The sequence below is a fragment of the Mobula birostris genome, chromosome 19, assembly GCF_030028105.1.
Source record: "Mobula birostris isolate sMobBir1 chromosome 19, sMobBir1.hap1, whole genome shotgun sequence".
Classification (NCBI taxonomy): Eukaryota; Metazoa; Chordata; class Chondrichthyes; order Myliobatiformes; family Myliobatidae; genus Mobula; species Mobula birostris.
In genome coordinates, this window is record NC_092388.1 from 22,026,149 (window position 1) to 22,046,409 (window position 20,261).

A 20,261-nucleotide genomic window follows, 5' to 3' on the forward strand; every position below is an offset into this window, starting at 1 on the left:
TGAGGTATTGCACCTAGGCAAGTTGAACAAGGACAGGACTCGCACAGTAAATGGGAGGATCTTGAAAAGTGTTGTGGAACAGAGAGAACTAGGGGTATAGATATGCAATTAACTGAAAGTGGAATCACAGGTAGACAGGGTGGTGAGGGTATCTGATTGTTTGCCTTTATCATTCAGGAAACTGAGTACAGGAGTAGGAATTTCATGTTACAAATGTACAAAACATCAGTGAGACCACCACTGAAAGACCATGTGCAAATTCAGTCATCAGGGTATAGGAAAGATGTTACTAAGTTGGAAATGGTGCAGAAAAGAATCACCAGGATTGGAGGGCTTGAGCTACAAGGAGATTGGATCACTGGGACTTTATTCTCTGGAGCATAGGAGGCTAAGGAGTGACCTTAATGAGCTTTATAAAATCATAAGAGGCATAGGTAAAGTGAATAATCACAGTCTTTTTTCCCAGGGTAGGGCAGTCCAAACTTGGTGAGCATGGGGTTTAAGTTGACAGGGGAAAGATTTAAAAGGTATCTGAGGACAACGTTTTCACCCAGCGGGTGATGGATAATATACATCAAGCTGCCATGAAGTTAAAAGTTCAAAATAAATTTGTTATCAAAGTATTCACTTTCTTGCGGGCACAGTAAGTACAAGAAACAGAATAGAATCAATGAAAGACTCCATCCAGCAAGATGGAACACAACTAATTTGCAAAAAAAACCTGCAAATTCAAAAAGAGAGAAATATTAATAATAAATAAGTAATAGATATCGAGAACATGAGATAAAGAGTACCTGTAAGTGAGTTCATAGGTTGTGGAAACAGTTCAGTGATGGGGTGAGTGAAGTTATCCCCTCTGGTTCAGGAGCCTGATAGTTGAGGGGTAATAACTGTTCCTCAAGCTAGTAGTACAGGTCCTGAGGCTCTTGTACCTTCTTCCTGATTGCAGCAGCAAGAAGAGAGCATGGCCTGGATAGTGGGCATTCTTGATGACGGACACTGATCTCCTACAACAGTGCTCCATGCAGAGATGCTCAATAGTGGGAGGCAAACAACAGGAATTCTGCAGATGCTGGAAATTCAAGCAACACACATCAAAGTTGCTGGGGAACACAGCAGGCCAGGCAGCATCTCTAGGAAGAGGTACAGTCGACGTTTCAGGCCGAGACCCTTCATCAGGACTAATTGAAGGAAGAGTGAATAAGAGATTTGAAAGTTGGAGGGGGAGGCGGAGATGCAAAATGATAGGAGAAGACAGGAGGGGGAGGGATGGAGCCAAGAGCTGGACAGGTGATTGGCAAAAGGGATATGAGAGGATCATGGGACAGGAGGGCAAAAGGGATACAAGAGGATCATGGGACAGGAGGGGGAAAAGGGATATGAGAGGATCATGGGACAGGAGGGGCAAAAGGGATACGAGAGGATCATGGGACAGGAGGGGCAAAAGGGATACGAGAGGATCATGGGACAGGAGGGGCAAAAGGGATATGAGAGGATCATGGGACAGGAGGGGCAAAAGGGATACGAGAGGATCATGGGACAGGAGGGACAAAAGGGATACGAGAGGATCATGGGACAGGAGGGCAAAAGGGATACGATAGGATCATGACCTCCTGTCCCATGATCCTCTCATATCCCTTTTGCCAATCACCTGTCCAGCTCTTGGCTCCATCCCTCCCCCTCCTGTCTTCTCCTATCATTTCGGATCTCCCCCTCCCCCACCAACTTTCAAATCTCTTACTCACTCTTTCTTCAGTTAGTCCTGACGAAGGGTCTCGGCTTGAAACGTCGACTGCACCTCTTCCTAGAGATGCTGCCTGGCCTGCTGCGTTCACCAGCAACTTTGATGTGTGTTGCAATAGTGGGAGGGCTTTCTTTGCCTGTGATGGACTGGGCCATATCCACTACTTTTTGTTGGCTTTCCCATGCAAGGGCATTGTTGTTTCCATATGATGCAACCGGTCAATAGACCCCCCACCACACATTCATAAATTTTTCAAGTTTTAGTAGAAGTCAAGTAGAAAGTGGTACAGTACAATTACAAAGTTTAAAAAATTTATGAACATGGATTGTTACGAGTTAGAGGGATATGAGCCAAACATAAGGAAATGAGACCAGCTTAAGTATGGAACTTATTCCAGTTAAAAAAGTTAGGGTGAAGGGGCTGTTTCCACGCAGTCTATGGCCTTAACCCAAACCTGACCTGACCCTCAAGGAGCCACTGGCACCTATAATCCCAATCTGGCACAAACACACTGCTTGAACCCTCTCACCCAAGCATTATGGAAGCCCAAAATATTTCCTCTGTAATGCATACAGGAGGTTTTATATAGTGCATTAACTTATGAAGTCTTTGTTATCAGTACACTTACCTGTAAAAGGCCAACCTGGCTTGATTTGACCTGTGAATTATAATTTATTTTCATATCTGACTTGACACATATAATTGAATCTGGTCACACTCAGGTTGGGTGTAATCGCAGGGTACTTCAAACAAATTTGTCACTGAACCACTTAAGGAAAAAATAGAATAGATGAGCAGTTTCCTCAAGGAGTTAGATTACAATGAGCTATTTAGGGAGATTTGAGAGAAATCGAGAAATAATTGCTTGGACAGATGAAAGCATAATTGACTATGGTGAACTGCCGTGTAACAGAGTAATATAGCATTATCCAAACACCCAAGAGTATTTAGTACATCTCAAACACAGAAAAGGTAGCTGGAAGGGGAAGAAAACAGCAATTTGTTTCAATGACACCAATAGATTTGAGCAACCAATTCACTAATGGATGAGAACTGATCATTCACTGTTTTAGCAGGTGAATGCAGGGAAAGTACATCAATCAACTTATCTTTTTTTACTCTGAAGATTTCGGGATTAAAGGGAACTACTAGTATGACTGCAACAGCTTCAGGATATACCTGATGAAGAGTTAACTTTCTCCAAATCCACCTATTCAGTCACCTGCGGACACAGACACAAACTGTATTTGTTCTGGTTGCAAGGCTAAGTGCCAAGACAGAGATCAGTGGAGAAGGATGAATGGACAAGGGAGTTGCGTAGGGAATGATCCCTGCAGAAAGCAGAAAGTGACGGTTGGGGGGGAGGGAAAGATGTGCTTGGTGGTGGGATCCTGTTGAAAATGACAGAAGTTGTGGAGAATTAAGTGCTCGACATAAAGGCTCCAGTCCTGATGAACAAGTGCTACACTTGCCTCTACACCTCCTCCCTCACTACCACTCAGGGCCCCAAACAGTCCTTCCAGGTGAGGTGATACTTCACCTGTGAGTCTGTTGTGGTCATCTACTGTACCTGGTGCTCTCAGTGTAGCCTCCTGTATATCAGTGAGACCCAATGTAGATTGGGAGACTGCTTTGCTGAGCATCTACACTCCGTCAGCCAGAAAAAGTGGGATCTCCCAGCGGCCACCCATTTTATTTCCACTTCCAATTCCAACATGTCAGTCCACGGCCTTCTCTACTATTGCGATGAGGCCACTCTCAGGTTGGAGGAGCAACACCTTACATTCCGTCTGGGTATCCTCCAACCTGATGGAATGAACATCGATTTCTCGAACTGCCAGTAACGCCCCCCCACCTTCAAAATTCCCAATTTCCTCTGTCACCTTTTCTCCTTACTTGCCCATCACCTCCCTCTGATGCTCCTCCCCTTTCCTTTCTTCCATAGCCTTCTGTTATCTCCTATCAGATTTCCCCTTCTCCAGCCCTTACCTCATTCACCTGTCAACTTCCCAGCTTTTTACTTCACCTTTCTCTGCACCCAGTTTCACCTTTCACCCTGTTGTTCATCCTCCCCACCTCCAACCTTCTTATTCTGACTCCTCATCTTTTTTTCTCTAGTCCTGATGAAGGTTCCCAGTCTGAAACATCAACTGTACTCTTTTCCATAGATGCTGCCTCGCCTGCTGAGTTCCTCCAGCATTTAATGTGTGTTGCTCGAATTTCAAGTATCTGCAAATTTTTTCTCGTTTGTGATTGGTCACTATTGAAATCATCAGTAATCTTCTTACTAACTCTTCCTTCAGTTAGTCCTGACGAAGGGTCTCGGCCTGAAACGTCGACTGTACCTCTTCCTAGAGATGCTGCCTGGCCTGCTGCATTCACCAGCAACTTTGATGGGAATAAAAGGGGCCTTTTCTTATTGGCTGTTAGTGACTAGTGGCGTTCCTCAGGTGTCAGTATTGGGACCGTTACTTTTCACATTGTTTATCAATGATTTAGATAGTGGAATTGATGGCTTTGTGGCAAAGTTTGAGTATGATATGAACATAGATGGAGGGGTATGTAGTGCTGAGGAAGCAATGTGATTGCAGTACGACTTAGACAAATTGGAAGAATGGACAAAAAAGTGGCAGATTGAATACAATTTTGGGAAATGTATGATAATACATTTTGGTAAAAGGAACAATAGTGCAGATTATTATGCAAAATGGGGAGAAAATTCAAACAACAGAGGTGCAGAGGGGCTTGGGAGCCCTCTTACAAGACTTCAAGAAGGTTAATTCACAGGTTGAATCTGTGGTAAAGAAGGCAAATGCAATGTTGGCATTTATTTCAAGGGGAATAGAATATAAAAACATGGAGATAACACTGAAGCTTTATAAGACACTAGTCAGGCTGCTCATGGAGTATAGTCAACAGTTTTGGGTGCCTTATCTCAGAAAGGGAGTGTTGTCATTTGAGAGAGTTCAGAGGAGGTTAACGAGGATAATTACAGGAGCAGAGGGGTCAGTTAACATATGAGGAGTGTTTGGCAGCTTTGGGCCTGTTCTCACTAGAATTTAGAAGAATGCTTGGGCATCTCATTGAAACCTACCGAATGTTGAAAGGACTAGATAAGGTGGATGTAGAGAGGATGGTCCCTCTGGTGGAGGTATCCAGAACTAGAGGGCACAGCCTTAAACTTGATGGGCAACCTTTTAGAACAGAAGTAAGGAGGAGTATTTTTAGTCAAAGAGTGAAGAATCTGTGGAATACTCTGCCACAGACGGTGGTGGAGGCCAAGTACATAGAAAACCATAGAAACCATAGAAAAACTACAGCACAGAAACAGGCCTTTTGGCCCTTCTTGGCTGTGCCGAACCATTTTCTGCCTAGTCCCACTGACCTGCACACAGACCATATCCCTCCATACACCTCCCATCCATGTATCTGTCCAATTTATTCTTAAATGTTAAAAAAGAACCTGCATTTACCACCTCGTCTGGCAGCTAATTCCACACTCCCACCACTCTCTGTGTGAAGAAGCCCCCCCCTAATGTTTCCTTTAAACTTTTCCCCCCTCACCCTTAACCCGTGTCCTCTGGCTTTTTTCTCCCCTTGCCTCAGTGGAAAAAGCCTGCTTGCATTCACTCTATCAATACCCATCATAATTTTATACACCTCTATAAAATCTCCCCTCCTTCTTCTACGCTCCAGGGAATAAAGTCCTAACCTATTCAACCTTTCTCTGTAACTGAGTTTCTCAAGTCCCGGCAACATCCTTGTAAACCTTCTCTGCACGCTTTCAACCTTATTAATATCCTTCCTGTAATTTGGTGACCAAAACTGAACACAATTCTCTAGATTCGGCCTCACCAATGCCTTATACAACCTCATCATAACATTCCAGCTCTTATACTCAATACTTTGATTAATAAAGGCTAATGTACCAAAAGCTCTCTTTACGACCCTATCTACCTGTGATGCCACTTTTAGAGAATTTTGTATCTGTATTCCCAGATCCCTCTGTTCTACTGCACTCCTCAGTGCCTTACCATTTACCCTGTATGTTCTACCTTGGTTTGTCCTTCCAACGTGCAATACCTCACACTTGTCTGTATTAAACTCCATGTGTATATTTAAAGTGGAAATTGATAAGATTCCTGATTGGTCTGGACATCAAGGTATATGGTGAGAGGGCAGGTGTATGGGGTTGAATGGGATCCAGGACCAGCCATGATGAAATGGTGGAGTGGACTCAATGGGCTGAATGGCCTAATTCTACTCCTATGCCTTACAGTCTTAAGTTAGCTTCCGAGATCCAGTACATTTATTTTTAGATCACGATTATACCACATTGAATATTGAGCTAGTGAGGCTCATTTCCAGTTCATAGCTAACCCCCATGTTGTCATTGTTCAGGTAACAGAAGTTTGCCTTGGCAGATTTCTCAAAATCCAACCCAAAAATTTGAGATCTAGAATAAAATTTGCTCTCATTAAATTCATGTTAAAATAAAGAAACTCTAAAGTTTGTTTCTTAACACGTAAGCAAATGGCATAGCTTTATGATATGGAAAATCATGATACGGACCTTTTACTTGGAGCACAGCCCTCCTCTGCTCCCATAAAGCAGGAGTCACCTGTATTTTTCTACTCACATAGTGAACCAATTGGTTTTTAACACTGCAGTTATCCAGCAGCCAGATTAATACCATAACAAGCTTACAACCACCTGCAAAGTAGTTGGTGTTCAAGATTATTTTGAGCCATGCTATGAAAATTAAAGGCTAAAATTATTAACTTTATTTGATTTTTAATGGTATTATTTTACAGTTCCTGCATTAATAAATCCAGCTTGCAAAAATCCATGATTTCTTTTCTTCTGTGTACAAATCCTATTAAAAAGGTGACTTGTGGATACTTAGTAACTGTAGCATGTTTACACAAAGCATACTATTTGGAATTTTAATAGTGGTAACTATTGAAAATGCCAGTACTGTAAATCTTTTTGCACCTCTCATGAAGTCACCTTATGTTATCAATTGTTCAGAAGACATTCAAAGTATGACCCTAAATGATAAATACATCTAGTATAGAATGCAGTATTATGCTTGTTTAACTGTCACAGGAAGAATTACTCTCAGACCCAATTCTGAATTGAGTTTAAAGGGCTGATCACAACTTTGAATGTCACTATGGTAACCCTGGCCTGGTCTCAAGAAATAACATGGGTCCTAAGAGGTCCCATGTACTTTAAGTTACTCCTTTCAGACTGTGAACCAGGCTACCAAGCAGAAAAGACAATTATAAAGAGTATTTATTTTCTTGCAGTTTTCTGAAGGAGCACAGCACTAACCATAAAATGTGACTTCATCAGTACACCAACACTGTAATCCAGCAAAAACTTTGCAAATTGGAAACATGAAAACAGCTCTTTAGATCTCCAATAATAAAACAAAAATCCCACTAACAGACATATGTGCAGAAACCACAACACTCTCCAGTACCAAAAATAAAACTGAATTATCTTTTAGTTCCAGTTCACCTACATTTCCATTTCAATATACAGTATTGTCCAATTTGCCTAGCTATACATTCAAGTAAATATTAGTTTAAAATAATTTTACTATTCTTTAATATATTAAATTAATGGTAAAGCACATTTGCAAACATTCATAGCTAATAACTTAAGAAATATATTCAACGAAATTCCATGTGCTTACACATGGTACAAATATACCTTATAAGTTTATCATTCACATTATCAACTGATTAAAGTAACAGTGCCAAGTATACCAGCTGATCTTTGTTGTGACAACATTTGGTTTTGCACGAAGACCCAGAGGCTACATTAATTTAGGATGATCATTCTCTCTCATCTGATTCAGCTACTGACACAGATTTCAATCCTGTTTGTGCTAAATTAGCTCATATTAGTTAGATCAGGCAGTAAAACACTATAATTTGTCTAATTATCACAATGTTACAGAAGGCAAAAAACACCTATTTTTTTCTTCTATCATCTTCATCATTACTTCCCGTTATGTGGAACAGACCTAAAATCATAAGACCACAAGACATAGGAGCAGAATTAGGCCACTCAGCCAAATGAGCCTGCTCTGCCATTCCACCATGGTTGATTTATTATCCCCCTCAACCACAATCTCTTACCATCTCCCCGTAACCTATGATGCCTCGACTACAAAGAATCTACCAACCTCTACTTTAAATATACTAAATGACTTGGTCTCCCACAGCTGTCCATGGCAATGAATTCCACAGTTTCACCACTTCCTGGCTGAAGAAATTCCTTCGCATCTCTGCTCTAAATGGATGTCCTCTATTCTGAGGCAGTGACCTCTAGTCCTAGACTTGTCCACTATAGGAAGCATCCTCTTCACGTCCATTCTGTCTCGGACTTTCAATATTCGACAGGTTTCAATGAGATCCTCCTCCCTATTCTTCGAAACTCCAGCAAGTACAAGCCCAGAGCATTCAAACACTCCTCAAACATTCATTTCCAGAATCATTCTCTTAGCTACAGGACCCAAAACTGCTCGCAATACTCCAACTACAGTCTGACCAATGCCTTATAAAGTCATCCAAATTATCGACACATAATGTCAAAAAAGTGGTTCCAATACTGACCCCTGCATAACACTAGTCACTTGCAGCCACCCAGAATAGACTCCCATCAGCCTGACTCTTTGCCTCCTGCCCATTAGCCAATCTTTATCTCTCCTGTAATACCACTGGTTCTTATCTTGTTAAGTAGCTCGTGTGGTACCTTCTGAAAATCCAAGTAAACAATACCCACTGACTCTCTTTTGTATATCTTGTCTGTTATTTCCTCAAAGAATTCCAACAGGTTTGTCAGGTAAGATTTGCCCTTAAGGGAACCACGCTGATTTTGGCCATAATTGTCATGTACCTCCAAGTACCCTGAAACATCATCTATAAATAACTCCTAAAATTTTCCCAACCATTGAAGTCAGGCTAACTGGTCTGTAACCTCCTTTCTTCTGCCTCCCTCCCTTTTAAAAGAGTAGTGTGACATTTGCAATTTTCCAATCATGAACCATTCCAGAATCTAGTGATTTTTGAAAAATCATTACTACTGCCTCCACAATTTCTTCAGCTACCTCTTAACAGAACCTTGATGTGCAGTCCATCTGGTCCAGGTGACTTATCAGCTTCCCAAGAACATTCCCCCTAGTAATAGCAACTGCCCTCACTTTTGCCCCGACACTCACAAATTTCTGGCATACTGCTCGTGTCTTCCAGTGAAGACTGCCACAAAATTTTTAATAATTTCACCCGCTATTTCTTTGTCCCCTATTACTACCTCTCCAGCGTCATTTTCCAGTAGTCCAATACCCACGCCTGCTTCTCTTTATATATCTGAAAGAAACACTTTTGCATCCTCTTTGATATTATTAACTAGCTTGCCTTCATAGTTCATCTTTTCTCTCCTCATGGTTAGAAACATAGAAAACCTGCAGCACAATACAGGCATTTCAGCTCACCATGCTGTGCCAAACATGAACTTACTTTAGAAATTAACTGGGGTTACCCATAGCCCTCTGTTTTTCTAAGCCTCATGTACCTATCCAGGAGACTCTTAAAAGACCCTATTGCATCTGCCTCTACCACAATCGCCGGCAGCCCATTCCACGCACTCACCACTCTCTGCGTAAAAGATTTACCCCTGACAACCCCTCTTTACCTACTTCTAAGCACCTTAAAACTGTGCCCTCTCATGTTAGCCATTTCAGCCCTGGGAAAAAGCCTCTGACTATCCACACAATCAATGCCTCTCATCATCTTATTCATCTCTCATCCTCTGTCATTCCAAGGAGAAAAGGCCAAGTTCACTCAACCTATTTTCATAAGGCATGCTCCCCAATCCAGGTAACATTCTTGTAAATCTCCATTGCACCCTTTCTATAGCTTCCACATCCTTCCTGTAGTGAGGTGACCAGAACTGACCATAGTACTCTAAGTGGGGTCTGACCAGGGTTCTATAGAACTGTAACATTACCTCTCGGCTCTTGAGCGCAATCCCGCGGTTGCTGAAGGCCAATGCACCATATGCCTTCTTAACTACACAGTCAGCCTGCACAGCAGCTTTGAATATTCTATGGACTCGGACCCAAAGATCCCTCTGATCATTCACACTGCCAAGAGTCTTACCATTAGTACTATATTCTGCCATCATATTTAATCTACCAAAATGAACCACCTCACACTTATCTTGGTTGAACTCCATCTACCACTTCTGAGCGCAGTTTTGCATCTTATCGATGTCCCGCTGTAACCTCTGACAGCCCTCCACACTATCCACAACACCCCCAACCTTTGTGTCATCAGCAAATTTACTAACTCATCCCTCCACTTCCTCATCCAGGTCATTTATAAAAATCATGAAGAGAAGAGGGTTGTATGCACTGGAATGTAGAAGGATAAGAGGGGATCTGACTGAAAGATATAAGATTATTAAGGGATTGGACACGCTAGAGGCAGGAAACATGTACCCGATGTTGGGGGAGTCCAGAACCAGAGGCCACAGTTTAAGAATAAGGGGTAGACAATTTAGAACGGAGTTGAGGAAAAACTTTTTCACACAGAGGGTTGTGGTTCTGTGGAATGCTCTGCCTCAGAAGGCAGTGGAGGCCAATTCTTTGGATTCTTTCAAAAAAGAGATAGAGCTCTTAAAGATAGCGAAGGGCTATGGGGAGAAGGCAGGAAAAGGGTACCGATTGTGGATGATCAGCCATGATCATAGTGAATGGTGGTTCTGTCTCGAAGGGCTGAATGGCCTACTCCTGCACCTATTGTCTATTGTCTAAGAGGTCCCAGAACAGATCACTGAGGCACACCACTGGTCACCAACCTTCATGCAGAATATGATCCGTCTACAACCTCCTTTTGCCTTTTGGGGGCAAGCCAATTCTGGATCCACAAAGCAATGTCCCCTTGGATCCCATGCCTCCTTACTTTCTCAATAAGCCTTGCATGGGGTATCTTATCAAATGCCTTGCTGAAATCCATATACAATACATCTACTGCTCTACCTTCATCAATGTGTTTAGTCACATCCTCAAAAAATTCAATCAGGCTCTTAAGGCACCACCTGCCTTTGACAAAGCCATGCTGACTATTCCTAATCATATGATGCCTCTCCAAATGTTCATAGATCCTGCCTCTCAGGAACTTTTCCATCAACTTACCAACCACTGAAGTAAGACTCACTGGTCTATAATTCCCCGGGCTATCTCTACTCCCTTCCTTGAATAAGAGAACAACATCTGCAACCCGCCAATCCTCCGGAACTTCTCCCGTCCCCATCGATGATGCAAAGATTTTTGCCAGAGGCTCAGCAATCTCCTCCCTCGCCTCTCACAATAGCCTGGGGTGCATCTCATCCGGTCCCGGTGACTTATCCAGTTTGATGCTTTCCAAAAGCACATCCTCTTTCTTAATATCTACATGCTCAAGCTTTTTAGTCCGCTGTAAGTCATCCCTACAATCACCAAGGTCCTTTTTCGTAGTGAATACTGAAGCAAAGTATTCATTAAGTACCTCCACTATCTCCTCCACTTCCATACACACTTTTGCTCTTAACATTCTTAGTTGCCTTATGCTGGTTTTTAAAATATTCCCAGTCCTCTAACTTCCCACTAAATGTTGTTATATTATATGACCTCTCTTTACTTTTATGCTGTCTTGACTTGCCTTGTCAGGCACAATTGCCTCATCCTCCCTTAAGAATACTTCTTCATCTTTGGAATACATCTCTCCTGCACCTTCTGAATTGCCCCCAGAAATTCCAGCTATTGTTCTGCCATTAACTCTACTTGTGTCCCCTTCCAATCAACTCTGGCTAGATTCTCTCTCATGCCTCTGTAATCCCCTTTACTACAATGTAATACTGATACATCTGACTTTATCTTCTCCCTCTCAAACTGCAGGGTGAATTCCTTCACAGTATGATCACTGTCTCCTCAGCATTCCTTTACCTTCAGCTCCCAATCAAATCTTGTTCATTACACAACACCCAAACCAGAAATGCCTTCCCCTAGTGGGCTCAACTACAAGTTACTCTAAAAAGCCATCTCATAGGCATTCTACAAATTTCCTTTCGAGATCCAGACTAATTTTCCCCAATACACCTGCACACTGAAATCCCCAGTGACTATCGTAACATTGCCCTTATTACATGCCTTTTCCATTTCCCATTGAAATTTATATCCCACATCCTAGCTACCGTTCTGGGGTCTGTATTTAACTCCCATCAGGTTCTCATACCCCTGCTAACTTTGTTTAAATCCATTCCCCTAACTATCGAGACCCCTTTCACTGCCGCTCTGCCTGACTTTACCCACCCCTACTGAGCCGCAGAGTGCCACTGGGCTGGAACTGCTGCTGTGCCTTAATCAATCATCAGCCAGCGGTATCCAAATCTGTATACTTGTTGCTGAGGAGAATGGCACAGGGGAAGACTGCAATGACTGCTTACTCCCCTTACTTCAAAGTTCAAAGCACATATATATCACCATACAAAACCCTGGGATTCATTATCTTGTGGGCATACTCAATAAATCCATAACGGAATCAACTTGGATGTTCAACTAATCAGTGCAAAAGACAACAATCAGTGCAAATACAAAAAGTTATAATAATAACAAATAATTAAGCAATAAATATTGAGAACATGAGAAGAAGAGTCCATAAGTTGTGGGAACATTTCAGTGACGGGACATGTGCAGTTGAGTAGCTATCTCCTTTTGTTCAAGAACCTGATGGTTGAGGGGTAATAACTGTTCCTGAACCTGGTGGTGTGAGTGCTGAGGCTCCTGTACCTTCTTTCTGATGGCAGCGGTGGTAAAAGAGCATGACCTAGGTGATGGGGCACCCTGATGATGCATGCTACTTTCCTGCTTCAAGAGCATTGGTGTTTTCATACCAGGCTGTGATGCAGCCAGTCAATATACTCTCCACCACACAGCTATAGAAGTTTGTCAAAATTTTAGATGTATGCCGAATCTTCGCAACTTCAAAGGAAGTAGAGGCGCTATTGTGTTTTCTTTATTCTTGCACTCATGTGCTGCCCGGAAAAAGTCCATTGAAATGATAACACCAAGGAATTTAAGGTTGCCGACCCTCTCCACCACTGGCTCATGGACCTCTGGTTTATTCCTCCTGAAGTCAATAGTCTGCTCTTTGCTTTTGCTGACATTGAGTGAGGGGTTGTTGTTATGGCACCAAAGAACGCGATTTCCAATCTCTCTCCTATATGTTGATTACTTACCACTTTTGATTTGGCCTATGACAGTGGTGTCATCAGCAAACTTGAATATGGCATTGGAGTTGTGCTTCTCCTGGTGGTCACCCATCTGCTATCTGGAGACTGCACTCTGAGTGTGACCACCTCAGTAAGGGTCTCATCTCTGAAGTTTTCAGCCTCCTAGATAATCTTGAGTGCATTCTGCTCCAGGTACTTGACCTAGTTAGTCAGTCAGTAGCTAAAGTTGGGTGCACTTCCTACAGATGTTGTCATCAGGGAAACCATTAGGTACCCTGAAATTCCACCTCTCAAGAGCATTCCACCACCATCCTGCCTAACTTGTTATATCTCTAACATCTCAATCATAAGTTCTAGCCTGCACCAGTTCTTGCATAAGACTGGCCACTCTGCTTAAACCCCACTTTGTTTTATTGGCTCTTGTTAATTGACACTAGTTACTATTAACTCAAACAATCTCACGCACTACAGACAAGTTCTGACCAGCCCTGCTTATTTTTTAAAACTGATGCAGTTTTCAAAAATCAGCAGATATTGGCTGCAGCACTTATCATGTAGTTTTGTATAAAATTTTGACAGTAATTATTCTTCACAGTAACCAATTGTTCATTCAGTATAGAAGTCAAGAACTTTTGGCATAAGAAAAAAAAACCTGTTTACCTTCAACTCTGCTCATATTAAAAGAACAAATTAAAAACAAGTTCCAACATGGCTTACCTAACCAAGTGCACATCAGAGGAAATCACTGTACTCACAAATTATTTTAAATATGCGTACCATACACAATTAACAAAATGCAGAGCAAGCAAATGAAGCTATACTTCTAAAGTTTATCAAAGTGACTGCAAAGATAACGGAGACAAAATGTGTCAGGAATATTCTGTTAGCTTAATGCAATGGAAAGCACTTTTATAGATTGTGGTAAATGTTATATGATCAATACTCTTTAGAAAACAATGCATCTTACAAGAAATTAATTTCTCATTAGTAGTTTTCTTATTCATCTGCAAACTTTTTATGGGTTATTGAATAAAATTATTCAACAGTAGATGCTTTTTTAGATTCTGCTCTGTGAATGGACACCTGAATAGCAGTAACAAGATAAATAGAACTCTAGTTGCAATGAAGTCTACACCTCTAGCTCATTTTCTACCATCTTGAAGATGACACACAATGAAAATCAAACAAGAAACTACAGATGCTGGAAATCTGAAATAACAGCAGAAAATGTTAGAATTATCATCAGCACAGGCAACATCTTCATCCCAAAAGTATAGCTGTGTGTCTTTTTAACAAATCCTGGAAAAAGTCGGTCAGGCAGCATTTTGTTTTTATTTTAATTTTCATTTCCTACTTCTAAGATTATTTTGAAGACACTCACTTCCCATTGTATGCCTTTTTTTGTCTTGCTCACCACAGTGGTTTAACTTTTCCTGCTAGTCTTCAACAAGTTTTTGACTAAAACTGCCTTCCACAAGTGCTGCCTGTGAGTGTTTTCAGCATTTTCTGTTGCACCACAGTTTCAAATACTGCACAGTACAGAAAGGAGTGATCACATTGGAGGAGCTGCAGAGGAGATTTACAAGGATGTTACCAAGATAGGAACATTGTAACTATGAGAAAGATTGTTTTCTGTAGGAAAAAAGCTGAGGTATTTAAAATTATACACATGCAAGTAGGAAAGAGTTATTTCCCTAAATGAAGTGATGAGAAACTAAAGAGCACAGATTTAAAATAATTGGTAGGATAATAAAAGTTTGAAAAAAACCTCTTTCATACAGAGATTGGTTGAAATCCAAACTCATGCCTGAAAGAGTAGTAGACATGACTGAAAGGCCATGCACCTCAAGCAGGGAGGTGGGATAGGACTGGATTACTATTTTAACCAACACAACCACAGTACAATGGGTTGAATCCTGTTATGATTCTATCAATTAAACAATAGTGAAGCTGTTGACTAACTACAGCTACTAATCAATTAGTATACAACAGATACAGGCTCAAAAGGAGAAAATAATTTAGTACAGTGTGTTTTTGGATTTAAAAAGTTTTTAAGTTATCTGCTTCTCCAGAACATGCTGTACTTAACATACATTATGTCTCAAGTTGCTAACACACTGCATAACAAAATGATATTGATTATGCTAATTTGTCATTAAATTATGTAAATTTGTGGTAGATCCAATGTGTGTACAAGACGTAGATATGGCCACATATTCCATGAACACCAGAGAAACATCAGAGTACTGAACTACCAAGATTCGTTCCAAATGAATGAAGCTAATTATTGGCTGTGGCAAGGTTGCAAGGCTTGAGGAAAACATCTGTAAGAGCAACCAGCATTTTTTTTTATTGCAGGAAACCTTTTTGGCAGGTACCAATGATAAATTATGAGCAGACAAATTCTGCACTGGAATTGCACACCAAACATGTTTCAATGATGAGCTGATGATGCTTTTGAACACTTGTCTCCCAGAACTCTGCTTATTTTTCCTCCCAAGGATTATTTTAGTCTTTTCAATTTAACCTCTTTTGCAGTTTAATAGTTTCATTAAGGTTTAGTTCATTTCCAAATCTCTCATGCCATTTTCATTTTATCTGTGTACTAAAGCAAAGAACTGCTTAGCCATGATTGAAAATTAATCTCAATACTGCAGCTGAAGCTTGAAACAAAATTGAAAAGACAAAACCTTTTACATCTCAATTTCTCTCAGCATTTTGCAAATTATACCCCTTACAGTCTTGGTATTATTACTTCGTATTTATGCAGTCCCTTGAATATAGCCCGACTGATATGTTTATTGGCATCGAGTGGGGATTTTCCCCCACTCTGTGGATATGCAAAAATCATTATACATTAAATATTTTGTTGGAATATCTCTCTCATACGCTAAAAGTGACGGCTGGCAAAACCTACTTATGTTCCCAAAGTGACACAATATTACTGAAAATTTATGCAAACATACAAAAGGAACATTGATCATGCAAAACAATGCCAAAAATCATGTGAATAGAAGTGTTATTTTACATTCTGTAGTGACGAGAAAATACATTACTATCTCCAGTAATATTTTGAACACAGTGAATCTCAATCCAACAACTCAGGGGTAACATGGCCAAAACAACATGTATATAATGGCAAGCAATAGCAAAATTCAACAGTTCTGTGATTACAGTGTTGTTCTTCTTTAAATCCTCTGACAACATCCTACACCTATGGAAGCACAAGCTGATGCTTATCTTGAAAGATTTTATTCATGCTAGCTAAATAAGTCATTTGGAGTTAATAGTTTTAAATAAAACTATACAATTAGATGGCACAGCAATATAGCCTATAGAGCTTGCTACCTCACAGAACCAACAATTCAGAATCCATCTTAATGTGATGTACCTCCCGAGTGCGGTTTGCACAGTCCCCTGTTACTGTGTGGGTGTCCTCCAGCCATTCCAATCTCCTCCCACAACCCAAAGACATGGATACTGGTGAGTGAATCGGCCAGTGTAATTTGCCAATTCCACGAGTAACTGGCAATCTGAGAAGTGAATGGAAATGTCAGGAGAATAGGTTGCTAAGAAAGTAATGATGGAATGGGATTGTTCTGTGAGCCAGCCAAGATACAATGAGATAAATGGCCTGTCTATTTCTTGAAGGGAAATGGAAGTAATTAAATATTTGTGAACATTTAACAAGTACTCCTTTCTGCAATACAGGACCACTACCTGACTACACAAATGTCCTAAAATATTTGCCCAGAAAACTAACTTAGACACAGCAAACAACAATTTTCCATCTACTGTTTTCCCTTCCTTCAACGAAAATTAATATCAATATTCATTAAAAAGTGGGTTGGGAGGAAGTCATGCTGTAAATGGGAATAAAGCAGGTTAATTAAATTTGATGACATTTCTATGCACCTTTGCCAACAAACTTTTATCAACTTCCAGTCACCTTTTTCACAAAAAAATTGCCAAAAATTGATGAATGATACACAGCTACCATACCTGTATAAAATCGAATCAAACAGCCAATTTCAATGTCCATTCCTTCCTCTTGTATCCTGTAAGGATCCTTAAATCCAAGATTAAAGAGGTACTCATTTTGAACTTCAAGAGGACTTTCATGTGGCTCCAGCCTCCTCGTTGTTTCACCATGAAGCTGCACATACATCATTGGTGTAAGCAAACTGTCATTTGTCACCATTCTCCAAGTGCCAAAAGATAAGGGCTTCAGCCTGCTATCCCAGTCCTGCATCACTTGTCTGCCGGTAAGGATGTCTTGCCTCAGCTCCGGCTTGTCCAGACATTCTTCCTTGGTCACAGTATCATTTGTAGCATCACCATGCATATAATGAATGTGCGGTGTAAAGCTATCCAGTGAAGGTCTCTGCCTAACAGCCTCAGTGTCCACGGTCATCAACTTCACAAAAGAATTATTTAATGATTTGAGTCGATTAGTGTTACTACTCAAAGACTTGAGGTTGCTACTTTCAGAAGCAGATTTTGGCTCTTCTTGGGCAGTGCCAGGTACTGAATGCACCTGCCTGTGGCTCACAGTGTTTATTTCTTTCTGCATGGCATTGTTATTCAATGACATCCCAACCCTGGTGAATGTGACATTATCTTTCCTGCATCTAACTGTATACATATTTAAGCGCTTCCCAGTATTGGTGCCAGTGCCCAATGACGATCCCATTTTTCCACGAGTTGGAATCCCTAACTGACCATGCCTATTGGCAGCAATTCCTGATCTTGTGCTCACAGTATCCGTCTGCCTTGGTCTGGCCAATAAGGCAGGCGCAATTTTCCTGGGTGCTCCCATCCTGCCACCAACGGTGTTGTCCATGGGACACAGCTTGGGGATTCCTCCGCCGTCAGCCGGAAACGTCTTTACCTTGCACCCTCCGGTCTGCTGGCCGGGATGCAGCAACCTAGCAGCTATCTCGGCTGCAGTGGTGTCCAGCGTGCAGGTGACAGGTCGCAGGTAGGAGGACAAGTACCTGTCGAAGACGTGCAGGCAGCCCCGATGGACATCGGCACGAACCCACTCTTTCTCAGCCGCACTCAACGCCCTCTGCCTCAGTCCCGGCATGTTCTTGCGGTCCAAGCTGCGAGTGTGACAGCAAGGAGCCGCCGCGGAAAGGTTCCTCCGTCTCCTCCTCAAAAGCAGCGAGTTAGAGTGACCGCTCCAACTGATGGCAGCGCCGAGCTTCCCACTGGGAGATAAGATCGCGGACGAACGGGAAGACGAGACATGTCCTCCCCCTCCTTCTCTGCAGGAATCCAGTCGCTGCACTTCATCGGCGCTCATGCCGCTGCCGCCGCCTTTCACTTTACTACTTTTGCACCTCGCAACGCCCGAACTCTGCCTCCGGAGCGCGGGATCCATGTTCCCGACCAGTTGTCGCTGTTTCACACACACACACACACACACACAAAACAACGAGGAGGGAGAAAACAAACAACAACAACTTCTTAGTTCTCCAGACAAAATAAAATCAGGTCCGGGCCGTGTATCTTATTTCTTTTGAATTTCGGACCAGAATAGCAGCATCCTGGGAGTGTCCGTCCGCTGTCACTCCGTCCCTCCCTCAGCCACTGACGCCATTACGGAATGGAAGTTGGGACCCGGAGCGCGGGAGCGGCGCGCGGACGTCTCGTGAATAATGCATTAGCTCGCGCGCACGCCCCCTGAATCAAACTAGTCCTGCGTTCATATATTTGTTCACACCGTCTCTCCTCATTTGGATTTTATTTTTTTTAATATTAGAACACCAAGACATTTCATGAAATACAATGTTTGAGGAGCAGTAGATGCTATTACCAAAAAGGGACGGATTAAACGTTACGCCCCGTTAAGCGCCGCGCTCGCGCCGATTAATATAGTACAGAAGCCGCTCCGTGACGTCATGACGGTCGTTCTGCGGAGCCGCATCATGACGGACAGGCGGTGTTACTGACCATGGTGCGTTGTGGGAGTTAGAGTCTCCCTGGCAGAAAATCGTTCACACACCGTATGAGCAGCTCCAGGGAAAAGGAACTGCATTTCCCGTCTTGGGGTGCAATTCCCCGGCAGGGTAACGTCACCTGTCTATTAATCTCTTCTACCGTAATGGATGCGAGCTGCTGAGAAGAGAAAATAAAGGGAAATAGTCTCCAAATGGAAAAGTAGAGTTGCACCATCGGGACTGGATGAAGGAATCCAGACTTTTCCATCTGGCACCCTTACACCAGCTCTGGATCATTAGGGGGCCCCCCCTCGTTACTTTTGTTTCTATTCCTCACCATTCATTCTTTCAAAATCGACCTCGACCTAGCCTGCATAGTAGGTATACTTTTCCAGTTAAAATCTCCTCTGCCGATAACTGATTACGTTAAAATTCACATTGAAATTGGTTTCATCATTGCAACATTTTATCTCCCACGTTTTTGTAAATTTCAATTTTTTTGTAATAATATCACTGCATTTTTAAATTTTTAACTGGCTCATTATTACAGAATACACGCTTATTACTCCTGAATAAACCAAGTGAAAGAGTATGTTAGAATAAGGATATTGTGTTTTCACAATGAGATATAGTTTGAATGGAAAAAAGATCAGTGAAGTTTAGATATAGCAATGTGCGAGGTGGAGTACTTCAAGAAGAATCAAAAGGCACACATACAAGTTTAAGGTACACTGCAGGTCAAACAGCATTTATGGAGAGGAATAAAAATTTGATGTCATGACCAAGGCCCCTCATCAGGACTGGAAAGGAAGGGAGAAGCCAGAAAAGGGTAAAGGAGTACAAGCTGGGTGATAGATGAAACGGGGTGTGTTGTACAGAGGGATTGGTATTCTTGTGCATGAATCATAAAATGTTAAGCAAATGCAGTAGGTAGTTACAAAGGCAACAACTGGAGTTTAATTTTTTTTTAAATTGTCCGGCAATGTTGGCAAGGGCACGCCTGGAGTATTGTGCAGGGATTTGCTTCCCTTAAGGAAGGATATAGGGATATAGGAAGCAATCTAAAAGAGATTCACCCAATTCCTAATTTTGCCAAGTAGGTTGGGTCTGTAGTCTTTGGAATTTGAAAAAATGAGGGGTCATCTTTCTACAACGGAGAAGATCTAAAGAAGCACTAAGATACTGATAGCAACACACATCAAAGTTGCTGGTGAACGCAGCAGGCCAGGCAGCATCTGTAGGAACCAGAGTGTAGAAGGCAACAAATTTTGCAAATACAGAAATAA

At 41.8% G+C, this 20,261-nt stretch overlaps 1 protein-coding gene across 5 annotated transcripts in view; it reads right to left on the reverse strand.

Annotated features, from left to right (window-relative positions):
* The window catches only part of LOC140212473 (PH domain leucine-rich repeat-containing protein phosphatase 1-like), a 177,787-nt gene extending 158,935 nt beyond the window's left edge, over positions 1–18,852 (reverse strand). For all 5 annotated transcript variants that reach the window (XM_072283321.1, XM_072283320.1, XM_072283322.1 and 2 more), the window contains exon 1: positions 17,033–18,852. In XM_072283321.1, coding sequence (XP_072139422.1) covers positions 17,033–18,416 — 1,384 coding nt within the window. In that variant the 5' untranslated portion in view covers positions 18,417–18,852. The remainder of the gene's footprint in view (positions 1–17,032) is intronic.
* Positions 18,853–20,261: the final 1,409 nt, after the last annotated feature.